Source organism: Hippocampus bargibanti, linkage group LG05 (assembly GCF_051943395.1).
Source record: "Hippocampus bargibanti isolate YZ-2025 linkage group LG05, ASM5194339v1, whole genome shotgun sequence".
In the NCBI taxonomy this organism is placed as follows: Eukaryota; Metazoa; Chordata; class Actinopteri; order Syngnathiformes; family Syngnathidae; genus Hippocampus; species Hippocampus bargibanti.
The window spans coordinates 24365001-24378779 of record NC_142738.1 but is presented as its reverse complement, the minus strand read 5'-3'; the positions used below and the strand labels follow the sequence as shown (position 1 = coordinate 24378779).

Genomic DNA, 13779 nt, shown 5'->3' with positions numbered 1-13779 from the left:
AATGCAAGAAATGTGTTCCGACGTTGGAGGCTGACAATGAATGGAGTTCTCTGCATATCTGAGCCATCACATATTGTAAAACTTGCAAATTACACTTTGCAGTGTAATCTGACCCTACTTGTTTTAGTCATCACAATTGATTTGTGGGTTAAACATTAACTATGTGTGCTAATGCCCATAGCATACATTAATTAATTTAACCAATGAGTTTTGGAAATACTACTCATAACTATATATATATACACTGTACACAAACTATATGTCATGCATATAAAAAATAAGCAGACACTATACACTTGTACTGAAATGCAAGGTTTCTACCCACACGCACACAAGACTTTGCACTAGCGTGCATTCCCACTTATTTGTAAATTTCCCCATTATGGACAAATAAAGGTTTGTACTTCTGATGTGGTATCTAAGACAACAAAAGTTGGTGATGTGAAAGCCATTCCCATTTATCCATAGCCAATAATCCAATGCCTGGCGATAAATGATTGAATCATTTCATTAAAAAAAAATGTTTAAATGGATCACAGATACGACACCATCCTCGTCATTTCAAATGGCAACATTTTGGCTTTATTAATGAACACTTTGTCAATAAGAAGAAATATGTGGTTTGACCATGGGTGCCAAATATGATTTTGCCTCAAATTTGAGCAAGTCCGTTTTTTTCCAAAGACCTGTCCTGGAGCCACAACATGCCATCACTGGCCAAGAGATCCCACCAGCGCCTGTACTTCCTCCGCAAGCTCAAAAGAGTTGGAGCCCCGACCACCATCACGACCTCCTTCTGCCGCGGTACCATCGAGAGCATCCTGACCAGCTGTATCACCGTGTGGTACGGTGCCTTCACCGTATCCTGGCGTAAGACTGCAGCGCATCGTGAGGACAGCCGAGAACTCCGAGTCTCCTGACTGCCACTAGGCAGTCAGGAGACTCCCTGTCAGCCCTGCCCCCTCTGCCCCTTCCCACTGCTACACTCACCGAACTCTGAGTACGCTGTACTATCATCCTGAACTCTATTTTTGTTCTTGTTTTTTTTCTGCAAGACCTCACTTCAACCCTTTGTTTGTTTTGCATTACTACATTATGTCACTTTACATTCAGAAATTACATGTATTGTCTGTTGTCAATTGTTTTTTAGCCACATTGCCTTGCACGCTGGGTCCAAAAGGACATGAATTTAATCTGTAATTGTGTGTCATGCATATTAGCGTATTTGACAATCAAGCTGACTTTGATTTTACCCCCTCTTTCTGTTTGTTATAAAAAAACTACCAATGAACACCCAATATGATACTCCCATACCAAGGGTAAGAAGACAAAAACAAGGTAAAAAGTTGTACTACATGACCAAAGCTTTAATGGTACCCTACTGCTGTAGTTGACTGTACAGTACGGGATGTGCCAGTGCTAGGGCAGACTTTGATGACAAGTACACGGACAGTGAGGTGAGGTGGGGTGGGGTGGGGGTGTTTCAGATCTGGGATGACTCGAACCACGGTGAGGCATTCTTCACTCGCGCATGCTGAGAGTCCAGCTTCAGCAGTGCCGAAACGGCCTCCTCTATCTTCGACAGCCATGCTCTCTGGACAAAAAAAAACATTCACAAGCAAGTCGAATAATGAATATGAGGTTGACGCCCAAGCGCCGTTTTTCTTTGTCATGGAACAAAGACTAGGATGGTGCTTTGTTCATGGGCACGGTCCAGATGATGAAGCAGTAAATCAGTAACAAAAATACTGCAATCGCTGAAATAAAACGTGGCAGTAAAATATCCATGAATAAACACAGTGCATTTTGCAAAACACACCCGGGGCTTAGCTGAGCTGGGGGGAAAAAAAAACAAACACGTCAGCAAATGTTCACAAAGAAAGTGTGCTGGTGAATGCTAAGGAAGACAATAAAAATACAGTAAAGTCTCGTTATATCGATATTCAAGGGAGTCCGAAAAAAATATCGATATAACCGGGACTATCGATATATCCGACCCTGTTTGCATGTAATTTTCTCCGTGCGTGCATAGAAATAGTATCGATATAACCGGGACTATCGATATATCCGATATCGATATAACGAGACTTTACTGTATTCCAAATCCTATCCCTGATTTTACCTTGGAAGCTTCTGATGCAGCCTGCAGGACGAACGCACCAATGCACTGCTGGTAGCGGTTCTGATGCGTGATTATAAAAGAGTGAGGTAGTCCTGACGCTTTTAAAGAACGACACACATTGATATCCATTAAATGACGGAAACGTCACAACCCGCCTGACGCATATCGACACTCTTATTACTTGAGGCATTGAGCTGATCAATGTTCCTGAGCTGGAGTCGGTCCAAAGAGACGGGCTGGTCGAGAACTGTGAAGCAGCAGCCTTCTTTTAGCAGCTGGTCCAGTTCCGAGTTCTGCGCCAAGCGCAGGGAGTTGGGTTCCGGTCCGATGGACCTCTAGGCACGCACAAAATGTACAGTTGGGTTACAAAAAACAGGGTTCTAATAGTCTGGGATTTTTTGTTTTATCATTGTTACATTTTATTTTGGTTTGTTTTGTAGTTTTTTATTCATTTATATTTTTTTCAAAAATATTTTGTTGAAGTTTCGTTTTGATTGTTATTATCATTAGTATTAGCAGTGTCTGAAACTCATGACAAAAAGTTAGCGGACACCCGGGCAGACAACTCTGAAAAGTTGCCTGCCCAATTTTTCACAACTTAAAACACAAAAGGACGTCTAATCGCCCCCCCAAAAAAATTGTTGCAAAGTATAAAGGATTTTTTAATTAAGGAAATACCTACCCCAAATGCTCCCTTGCCTAATTTATGGTAAATATCCCTTGCTGAAAATTTTGCTCCAGTTATCCTTTGTCGTTTCTTTGGACAATGCAATGTTTGTGTTGTGTGGTCTGCTCAAAGCTACCTGGACTCCTCTTTCGCAGCGGCCTTCAAAACTGTCAAGTACACTTTTCAGTCAGGGTGTAGTCCGAAGCAGGCTTCTGATTGGCTGCCGGTGCCGAGTATGCAAATTGCCAAACAAACGTACACTTTTCAGTCAGGGTGTAGTCCGAAGCAGGCTTCTGATTGGCTGCCGGTGCCGAGTATGCAAATTGCCAAACAAACGTTCGTTTGGCAATTTGCATACTCGGCACCGGCAGCCAATCAGAAGCCTGTTTCGTGCTTCGGACTACACCCTGACTGAAAAGTGTACTTGAGAGTTTTGAAAGCTGCTTAGAAAGAGGAGTCCAGGTAGCTTGTAGCGTTTTCTTTGTAGCTTTTGCTTTATTGAATAAAACAAACGTTTGATTTGAAAAAAAACCTTTTTTTTCCTTGAAGAAGTTGTCGGCCACTCAGGCCGAGACGTTTTGAAAGTTGTACGCCAGACGTAAAAGTTGTACGCTCCGGGCCACCGGGCAGACGCTATTTCAAACATAGCTATTACTTTCTTTTTTCATGTTTGTCAAGCGCAAAATGGAAAAAAAGAAAGGCGTTCAGTATTTTATAACTTTGTTTTTGACCTTCCTTCTGTCAAGAAATGTAGCAATATAAAATTGAGCACAGTGGAAATGAACACTGAAAGACCAAGTTTCATATTGAAAAAGTTCTAAGGACACTTTGAATAGAGCTCGTTCCTTTGAAGGATTTTTTTGTTGCTGGTTTTGAATGCCTTTTTGCTTATTTTGGAACTTTTGTTGCTAGTTTTTGTCAACTATAATTTTGGTTGAGAAGAAAAGTAACAAGAAAAAGCTAAAATTCACCCAGGTTACACTAAATAATAAAAGCGAGTGGCACTTTGGAACGCGACCTCCGGAATAGAATGTCCACATTGTTTCCAATAAAAATAGCTTCACTTCACTTCACTTTTAGTCTCGTGAGCACGACGACAACAACGCGGCGACACACCTTCTTGTTTCTTTTTATCTTGGTGATGAGCAGGAATTCGTCAAAGAGGAACACGTAGACGTCGATGAGCTTGGCATTTTCTGGAATGGAGCCATCGGAAGACGGCGTGAGAGTGCGTTTAAAACGTTCGCACAAACGCGTCTGAGATGGGCAGACCTATGAGCACCAGTTTGCTTTCGTGCAGCAGGCTTCTGTGAGAAATGAGATTCTCCAGTGTCACGGGCTTCAGCAGATGTTTCACGGTCTGAAGAAAGAGATGCAGCGGCAATATCACAGCTGACCTTATCACATTGGAGCTTTTGTAAGAAGAACTGAAGAGTGATATTTCAGCTCACTGCCTGATCAGAACAAGATGCATCGCATCTAATCGCCATTATAAAGACTGACTAAACAATTTAGCTAAATTAATTTCATTGCAAGTACTATCCCCTCATGAATATTTCCATTTAAAATGCAGTTCTTTTTTCCCCTCCTCAAGCTTGGCCAAATCAAACATGTGGATCAAACCTCTAAAGATGGAGGACACTGATTTGCTGTGGCAACCCCTTGTCGGGAAAAGCCGAAAGGATAAGAAGAAGATAAGCAATAAATTCAACGACAGTAATACCTCGGCTTGCGAACGCTTTAGCTCACGAACTTTTTGCCTCACGAACATTACATTCGCGAGCATATAGTCTTGGCATATGAACTAGTTTTCGGTGGACAAATCAAACCACACAGCGCCACAATGGCTGGCGGACTAGTTTTCTTTGAGCGCAGACGTGTTTTGTTATCGAGTGGAGTACTTTTGCTATTATGGGACCGAAAAAGACCCCACTTCAGGCTATTATTGAGCAGAAGAAGGAGATCATCGAAAAACACGAACGAGGTGTGCGTTTGTGTGACTTGGCGTCCCAGTACCAGTATGCTAAGTCGACCATTGCTACGTGTGGCTCAGGGTGGTTCTGTGTTGTCCAAGCAACGGCAATAGAAGAGGTTGAAAAACTTCTGTTGATTTGGATTAACGAAAAGCAGCTAGCAGGGGACCGTGTGAGTGAGGGTATTATCACCGAGAAAGCACGACAACTTCACTCGGATATCATCAAGAGGCAACTACATCAACGGCCATCACAAAGGTAAGTAAAACGACTTTAATATACAGTACAGTTTAATTCTTTAATTATAATACAATAAGACATTTATGACACATAAAATAAGGTATATTTCGTGTTGTTTTAAGGCTTATTTAGTAGAAAATTATGTTTTATGGGGACCCGGAAACGAATTATTCTCATTTTTAATGGTTTGTTATGGGAAATAAATGTTTGGCAGATGAACTTTTCGCCTTACACACACTTTCTGGGAACCAATTAAGTTCGTAAACTGAGGTGTCACTGCATATTCCAATCAACAATGAGATTTATTCAACAGTATTTTCCGGTGTATAAGGCGCATCAGAGTAAAAGGCCCACCACCCCCAATGAATGGTCTATTTTCACTTTTTTTCCATATATAAGGCGCACCTTTAATGAATGAAAAACGTTTTCCAAATATAACAAATATATTAAAATTTCCCAACTCTAAAGCACACCACATTATAAGGCGCTACAGTAGAGGCCGGAGTTATGCACTACTTCCACAGGAGGAATTAGATGGCTGTTGAAAGTAGTTGCGTGACCTGTCGTGGCTCAATATTACTTGACATCTAAGGCGCACCTGCGTATAAGGTGCAGGGTAATCTTTTGAAGAAAATCAAAACTTTTGGGTGTGCCTTATACACCGGAAAATACAGTAGCTAAATGACTGGGTCGGTTAGGCTTCCTCGAAAATAAAAGAAAATGAACTATGATTTCAGATGATGGATCGATGATATTTTTTCTTGTCATTTTCCAAACGGCTTTATTCTCACTAGCGTCGCAGGGGGTTGCTGGAGTCTATCCCAGCTATCTTCTGGCAGTAGGCGGGGGACACCCTAAATCACTTGGCAACCAAATTGCAGGGCACACAGAAACAAACAACCATTTGCGCCCAGCCTCGCGCCGAGGGACAATTCTGAGTGTTCAATCAGCCTGCCGTGCATTTTTTTGGAATGCACACCCACGCAAGCACAGGAGCTGGAATTGGACCTCTGCACTGTGAAGTCCACGTGCTAACCATTGCTACTGGCGCGCTCAGACAGATGATTTATCTACTTGAATGACTTGCAACCTTTGACCAAACAAGGGTCTCATAAACACAAGTCGGTCAGTTAGATTACGACAATCATGCAAACAAATCTGTGGCTTCATCTAACTTTTCATTTTGCACAACACGGTCCAAACGTGGACTCGCTGCGCAGTATATACGCCATTTAAAAAAAACAAAAACATCCTTGCACTAACAGAGTGAACTTTTGGGGCGTTTTTTTTCCATCCCAAAGTACTCAGCCCCAAGAATGAATAGGTTTTCAGGAGCTAATTAGAGCATGTTTCAAGACAGCCACTCGAGCGGCATTCGGCATCACCGACCTCGGGGATGAAGGTCCGCTTGTCTCGCTCCCACACAGGCAGCCACACCAGCGCGTCTCTCAGCTGTTTGACCTTCTGGTAGTTGTCCAACCATTTCACCTTTCCCTCTAGGTCACCTTTGGAGGGAAGACAATGACACTATTCACAATGATAACTTTCTACGACTAGTGACATAGTTCCAATTACACGGCAGGTTCCCACGAGGGTTACTTGAGCCGGCGCAAAGACACTCATCTGGCGGTGGGGACCTTTCTAGGTTGGTCGCCATTCATTACTTTGTCACTGTTGTGGTAGTCTTTGTGTTTGTCATTATCATATGTTCAGTATACGTACAATATGCTGCCCATTGGTTGCCAAGGCGCACGTATCAGAAGAAGCGCAATGTCCATTGAGCCGAAGCATGAAATCATCATGCAAAAATATGTTTTTTCTTCCCATACATATTTATGGTGTCACTGTATCTTTTTATAAGTCCCAACATTAAGATGCCATTTCTTTTATTAACTCATTCACCGCCAGACGTGCAAAATTGTAATTAATTTGTGAAATTCAAGAGACCAGATGCCTGTAGATGGCAGTTTGCAATTTCAAACCAGCACAGCTTTTGAGAAGAAGAAAGAAAGTTACTTGGGGGTCTTTTGGCTTGTCCCGTTAATTATGAAGTAGCAAAAATGCAACGTTGGGGAAGTCGGACATGATTAGGCACCTCACATACTAACAGACTATGGATGTGGGGAGTACAAAGGGGTTATGTGTTGCAGTAGTTGGTTGCAAGTACGTGTCATGATCTGAAATTATGTCAATCATGTAGTGAACGATGAACACCATGTTTAAAAAAACAAATGTTCAAATCAGGCCAGTGTCGCTCACAGTGCATTTCCATGTTGTACATCTGTGAAAAAACTATTTTGTTCTTGATGCCCTTGTTTTTGTGGTTTCTAACAAAATCCCTGGGCCATGTGTCATTTTTAAAAACCCAAAGCGACCCCTGAATGTCAAACTACAATTTTTCAAAAGAATTAAAAAATATTGGCGTGGCCCAATGTGTTGGCTTGGGATGGTTGCTTGTCAAACACGGGTGTGAGACCGCGCTGATAGATTACAGACGACTGAGTTTATGAAACACGTCCTCCTACAACCTACAGGACACTCCTTGTTACCTCACCGGAGCAACTCTGACCTTCTTTCAGGGTTAAGGGAAGTAGTAGTATAGTAGTACTACATGTAAATCAGCCTGCGAGCAGTATGGCCATCCTGTTTGCAGCACAAATATGCCTTCCTGATTGGTAAACTAAAACGGGTGAGGGCATTGGCACCCTATCCACTTTCCAGTAGCGGCGGCAAGCCTTATAGGAACGTGCACGTCCTTGAATGAGAAAGCGGAAGAAGGAAGAGGAAGACGTGCTTACATATCGACATGTCCACTTGGTCAGCTATCGCCTGCACATCCTTGCATTCCTCCTCTGTGCGGAACCTCCTGGCGAAGTTCCGTAGGAGCAGCGGATAGCGGGTTAACCTCTGCAACGGCGCCACCAGCAGGTCGCGCAGTTGCAACCTGCGACATTGGTTGTTGCCCTCGCACCACTGCGCGACAAAACGCAAAGAGCGGCAGAAACAATGTAGGAGTTGGGCAAAGAGGTGATGCCTGACATCATTGACAACAAATATTAAGTAATATCATGACTAGATACAGTAGGCAGGATGTTTTTAGCTTTCCTTTCAGGGTACTCTCAGAATTTGAATATTTTATTGATCCCTGGGGGGGGGGGGGGGTAACTTGTGATCTCTGACGCACATGCACAGTGGAAGTGCCCTTGTGTACCTTGACGTAAGACCCAAAGTCCTCTCTGGGCTTGAGGCTGTCCAGATAAAGCAAAGCGGTGGAGTAGTTGAGGCAATACTTCTGCAAGCAGTGACATATGCTCTCCCGGAAAGCCTGCCAACAAAGCAATTCCACATCAGCTAGTACACAAGAAATAAACGCATCATAAAAGCACAAGTAGGAAGCCTTCCATTGAAGAAAACAAAAACACTGACAAAAGACATACAAACTTGTGAGAATTAAGATTGCAGTTTGTCTGAATAATGTACAAAAAAGATGAACAAACAAGGTTTTTGTCATTTGCACTCAAATTGCAGGACCCACAGATAATTGAGTTTTAGGACTACATAAACATTCAATGCAGCGTAAGAAACATTAGACTCTCCTTTCATCAGAAAAAAGAGCTGATCTGTGTCTGGAGTTATCTGAGCTTGAAATGGGGGCGGCTGTACAAAAGGCAAATGCTGCCCCCTCGTGGGCGGGAAAAACATTCCCAGAGGTTTGACCATCGCTTTATTGGGAATGGCGCTCCACGTCATATTTTCAATTACCGAATAAATTTGGGAAAGGCAATGAGTCAATGCCTCAAGAGTGCTTTGTTGGAGTTTCTGCTCTCGTTGAATTGTGAGCTATTGTGGTGCTAGAAAAAAAAATGTAGAATGCACCACTGTTGAACATTTGTGCTCATCTATGATAACTGTGTAGTTCCATTAAAACATTTTAGCCCAAGGAGTCATCTTATGGATTCCATGAGGTTGTACAAGGTCATTCGTGTCTTCAATAATTACAACGTCTCAAATTGAATCTTTCTCTTCACCGGCAACTTGACTTGTCACGTAATCATTTTTTTTAATCACAGCTAATTGTTCCCAAGCAAAGCAACACCGCTGGCACGTAATTCCTCATCCCTCACTTCAATGCTGAGTGCCATTGTTGTCTGGCTGCCACCCCATGTCAACTCATTCGGTGGAATCTAAACACAGGTGGTTGATGGATTTCAATAGTTTCTATGACATCAAATGGTTGAGGGAGAGGCCCGTGGGAAGTCGCGAGTCACGGCAAAGCCTTTATTTGCAACGTGACTCAATGGGGGCATTTTATTTGCCAACGTTGAGCTGCAGCTACTGCTTTGATTTGTGAAACCAGAATTCTTTGGGGGGGTTCAGAAAAAAACATTTGGGAAAGTTTAATGTGAAATGTTTGGCTAACATGGTAAGGAGAGCTACAAATGAACGAGTGACAGTGAACTGCCGTCTTACTTTGCTCAACAGCTCCAGCAGGGTGTTTTGGTTACCATCGGCGATTTCCAATGAGTCCTTGATGACGCGCAGCAAGTTGTTAAGGAAACCAAAGCTCACCTGCAACCAAAGACATGAGGTGGCTGTCCAGTGACAATTCACTTGATATACATTACATTGCATAGCCTATTATCGCATCAAGGTATCTAATATTACTTTTCTAATCACAATCAACAGATGAGCGGAAAATAAGGCCCACGTTACCATGGCACCCGTCCCGGGGTATCTCACGCGCGACATTGCGACTTACGCTGGGACGTCTGGGCATCAAGTGTTGTTTTTAAGCTGAGGCAGGCGAGTGTTGCGATTATTTTGACGAACAAAAGCCAAACGGCACACACAAGAGAGCGACGATGTGAAGACTGGTGATTTAACGTGTCGTGAGACGTGCAGTTATCGGGCTCGTCTGCTGTGGTTGCGTTTAAGCTCACCAAACTAAGCTCATTGAGGTTGGCAAACAGCCTCCAGGCGTCAATGTCAACCAGGCAGCTTCTCATCTGAAGGTTGGTGAGTGTCGCCAAAAACACCTGAAGGCAACAAAAGAGTCCGACGGACAATCGACTTAGACAGACAACCAAAAGACTTGAACTGAATACAACAAAAGACTTGAGCGTCAGGAATTCAGAGGGAAAATGTCAAGAACAAAGTAGCAGGTGTCAGGTTTTTATTTAGGTTGGGTGTGTTTATCTATTCTCCTGCGTGTATTTTGACGCACCGGAGGAGCCATTGTGTGGTGAAAATCACCTCTTTGAGAACCATGAGCTGATCCAGGAAGTAAACACACTCGCTGGTGAACAGCTCCCAGATGGCCTCTTGTCTTTTCAAGCCCAGAGGGTCAGAGGTGGAGCTCCACTGGGATGACTGGTGCTGCAGGAACTCTGCGACGGAGTAGCCCTGCACAAAAAGTACCGCAAGCTAGTACGGTTCATGCTGAGAAATTCGTTTCAAAATCAGAGTGACAGAGTGGCAAGGAACGTGCTTGCGTGTAAAAGATTGATCACATTCTGTGATGTTTTTCCCATCGTGGGGATCCATTCAAGCGTGTGCAGTGCGTCGTGATATTTACATGCTGCAGGGTTACCGCCAAGAAAAGCAGGTTCTTGCACAAACTTGTTATTTCAGAGTAGCAGGTTCCACACTGATTCTATTTGGATTACAAATCTGGATGTGTTATCCTCTCAACGTGAATAATGCATGAAGTGAAAAAAATTAAAAAAATCCTCGCAGCACAGTGAAGACATATTTACACAACAAATAGCACGGTGCTTCAGCTGCTGCTGACAGAAGCCATTTCTCACCTTATATTTCTGAAGGTCACAGTTTCGCCAATCCTGGATTTGGACTGTTGAGAGATGTCCTTCAATATCTGACACCAACATGCCAGTTTGTGACTTCCCCTTTGTCTGAAAGTTAAAAAGGATTACATTTTAAAAAGTGTTAGTGTGTGTGTGTGTGTGTGTGTGTGTGTGTGTGTGTGTGTGTGTGTGTGTGTGTGTGTGTGTGTGTGTGTGTGTGTGTGTGTGTGTGTGTGTGTGTGTGCGTGCGGCTATGCGCATTCATGCCCAATCTTGCATGATCCAAAATTAACCAAATCAATTTGGCTCAACTTGCACATTGGGCATTTTCCCCTTGTGAGAAGAAAAAGCGATGAGGAAGCGTATTCATTTGCTTTGTTCAATGGGTCAGGGAACAATGTTGAAACCTCAAACACACACGCACACATCAAAAGAAGCCGCGAACACAATAGCTGCTAAAACACAAATAAGACTTACTGTGCTTCGCCTTGAAAAAGGCCACTTTGACTTCTTTGTGTCTGCAAAAACACACAAACGAGTGATGATCAGAACGGGAAATTAATGTGAAACCAAATAATGTGCCGGCAAACCGAAAGCTACAAATGAGTCGGCGTATGTTCGAGAGCTTCTTGGTTTGAAGGAATTGAAAGGTGACAGGCTTAAAATGCTTGACAAATCATAACTCAAATACATCTGGTGACACTTTTAGCAGCACGCAAGCCAACAGCGGGGAAGATTGATTGATGATCTTAACTGGCAGATTCAAATGACAGATATGCGGACTGGCATTTAGTGAGGAAGCATATAAGTGAAAGCTATCGTTGGTATTCTGGCCAGATGTGGTGATAAAGTACAATACACATGGGAGAATTTTTCTTTTTTTGTTTAAATATACATACCAGAAATGTTGTTTAGTATGTCAGCTGCGCCATTGGATACAAAGAGATCTCCGGGTGAAACATCCAAGCCAGGTAAACTGACCACTACAGAGCTGCGCCTCCTTTCCTCCAGCCTGAAGTAGACAGAAAAACTACCCGTAAATGAAGGGGTCTCATTACTCAAAGACGTCATGACACAAAAAATGATTCATGCCTTTGAATTAGTCCTGGAACATTCATATAAGCAATGGTGTTTAGATAGAGGCAATACTTCCTGAATGTCAGGAGGAAATAACTAAATTCCATATTATCATTCTTCTTGAAATGCCATCGGTGCAGCAAATTGGCCATTTACAACACACGCCGGGGCAAAAATAAACACCAAGTTGGATCTTTCTGGCCCTTCGACAATACCAATCTGGTCAAAGTTTCACTCCATTTGTGACCAAGAGACACCCCAGGATGATGCAGCACTTCTCATCCTTTTGTTCCTTTTGCAACTAGTGACCAAAGCGTGTTTTTTAGGGGGGCCGGGAAGGAACTACAGGTGTAGCAACAAAGCTGATGGTGTTATCGCTTTTGTCATTAAGGGAGAGATAAACTTGAGCATAGAATAGCTCAAGTCATTGATTCGTGCTGCGCTGTAAACGCCACTCACACAGAAAGTAAGACCAATAGGTTGGGCTTACAATTCTTTGTTTTAACATTTCCACAAACTTCAGAGTGGCAACTTGCGAAACATGCTACGATATGTATTTCTTTTTTTGAGGCAAAAGGTCCACTGGTAGTAGCGTGCCATATCGTGACAGCAGCCCAGTCACACTTGACAGCTCTTGTTCTTTCACTTCCAAACAGGACAAAAATGTTCTGGGCATCAGAACTGATGAATGCATTCCATTGTTTCAAGCACAACGTAAACATCCTTCAATGAAGCAACTTTACTGAACCCATAGACAAGCTCCACCGATACACAGAGTTGATGTTGATGGCAACAATCATAAGAGGAAGTACAAAAACGACATGCACTCACGGCTCGCCTCGGTCCGTGATAACATGCAAAATAGCAGCGGCCCTTTTTTACCCTTCCTCATCGAACACAATGAGATGTGAGGTAACATGTCTGCAGTTGAGCTTGCTCAAGTATCAAACAAGCATACATGCCTACGGGCGGGAATCAGAGCACCCGCGTGGGTTAGCGGCATTCACCCTGGTCAAACTTTGACAGTGATCCATTCAGGTAAAGTCTCATCAAATTAACCCGAAAGGAGATAAGAGCGAGTGGGCAGCAGCACCTGAGGCCTACACGAGCTTGCAACAAGGGCAACGACACCGTCGTCAGAGCGTGTGGGCGCGCCTCATACCGCAGCGTCCTCATAATGACATGCTGTTGCTTTGTACCCAATCAGAAAGCCTCCTCTGTGTCCACCGAGGGCACTTGTAAAAATGGGTGCTTTGTCCCCCGCGCCGCAGGAGAAATAATGAAGCACGAAAACAAAACTCGCACCGCCGATGCCTTTGGAGGGCTCGGCCACGGGAAGAGGTGTAGTGTGCCAACGTGTAATTAAAGAGACAATAGCTGCCTAATTACCCCGCCAGGCAACCGTCCAGCCACCCATCGGGAGGGGTGTGGGTGGCACTAAGAGAAAATGCCATTAATGAGGGTTTGTCTAGTCCACACAGAACCATGGGACTCTCCAAACTTAACTGTGCCCCCATGAACAAAGACAGGAGTGACAAAGAAAGCTCAATGGGGCTCCTTAACTCAGAGATCCACCCCCCGCCAAACCTCCTCACGCTTGTTCACGGGCGCCCAATGACATCAGGCAAGGCCGAAAGTGTTGGAACAAGATGGGGCCGATTAGGTTTTTGTGCCGACGTCCAGTCATAACAGAGCCAAGCTCATTGGAACAATTAGAGACTCTTCAATAGGAGGGAGGAAGGCTTGTGTTTGTACATGCCTCATATTCAAAAAGGGTCGCTTCAAAAGGCTTGGGGGGGCTGTGATGCTGACTCAGCATGTAGACACTCACCTATTTGGCCGTTGCTCCTTCTCCTGTAAAAAAAAGAACAAAATAATAATAATAATAATAATAAT

The 13779-nt window shown here is 43.5% G+C and overlaps 1 protein-coding gene across 2 annotated transcripts in view; it reads right to left on the bottom strand.

The window, feature by feature from the left end:
- Nucleotides 1–1346: 1346 nt before the first annotated feature.
- Nucleotides 1347–13779, bottom strand: part of plekhg7 (pleckstrin homology domain containing, family G (with RhoGef domain) member 7) — a 19765-nt gene continuing 7332 nt past the window's right edge. For both annotated transcript variants that reach the window (XM_088997409.1, XM_088997412.1), the window contains exons 3-17: nt 13715–13737; nt 11706–11818; nt 11284–11324; nt 10810–10914; nt 10256–10405; nt 9943–10038; nt 9473–9571; nt 8214–8327; nt 7801–7975; nt 6392–6507; nt 4062–4149; nt 3906–3985; nt 2304–2457; nt 2123–2220; nt 1347–1594 (exon numbers count right to left, since the gene is read on the bottom strand). In XM_088997409.1, the coding sequence (XP_088853535.1) occupies nt 1484–1594; nt 2123–2220; nt 2304–2457; nt 3906–3985; nt 4062–4149; nt 6392–6507; nt 7801–7975; nt 8214–8327; nt 9473–9571; nt 9943–10038; nt 10256–10405; nt 10810–10914; nt 11284–11324; nt 11706–11818; nt 13715–13737 (1563 nt within the window). In that variant the 3' untranslated portion in view covers nt 1347–1483. The remainder of the gene's footprint in view (nt 1595–2122; nt 2221–2303; nt 2458–3905; nt 3986–4061; nt 4150–6391; nt 6508–7800; nt 7976–8213; nt 8328–9472; nt 9572–9942; nt 10039–10255; nt 10406–10809; nt 10915–11283; nt 11325–11705; nt 11819–13714; nt 13738–13779) is intronic.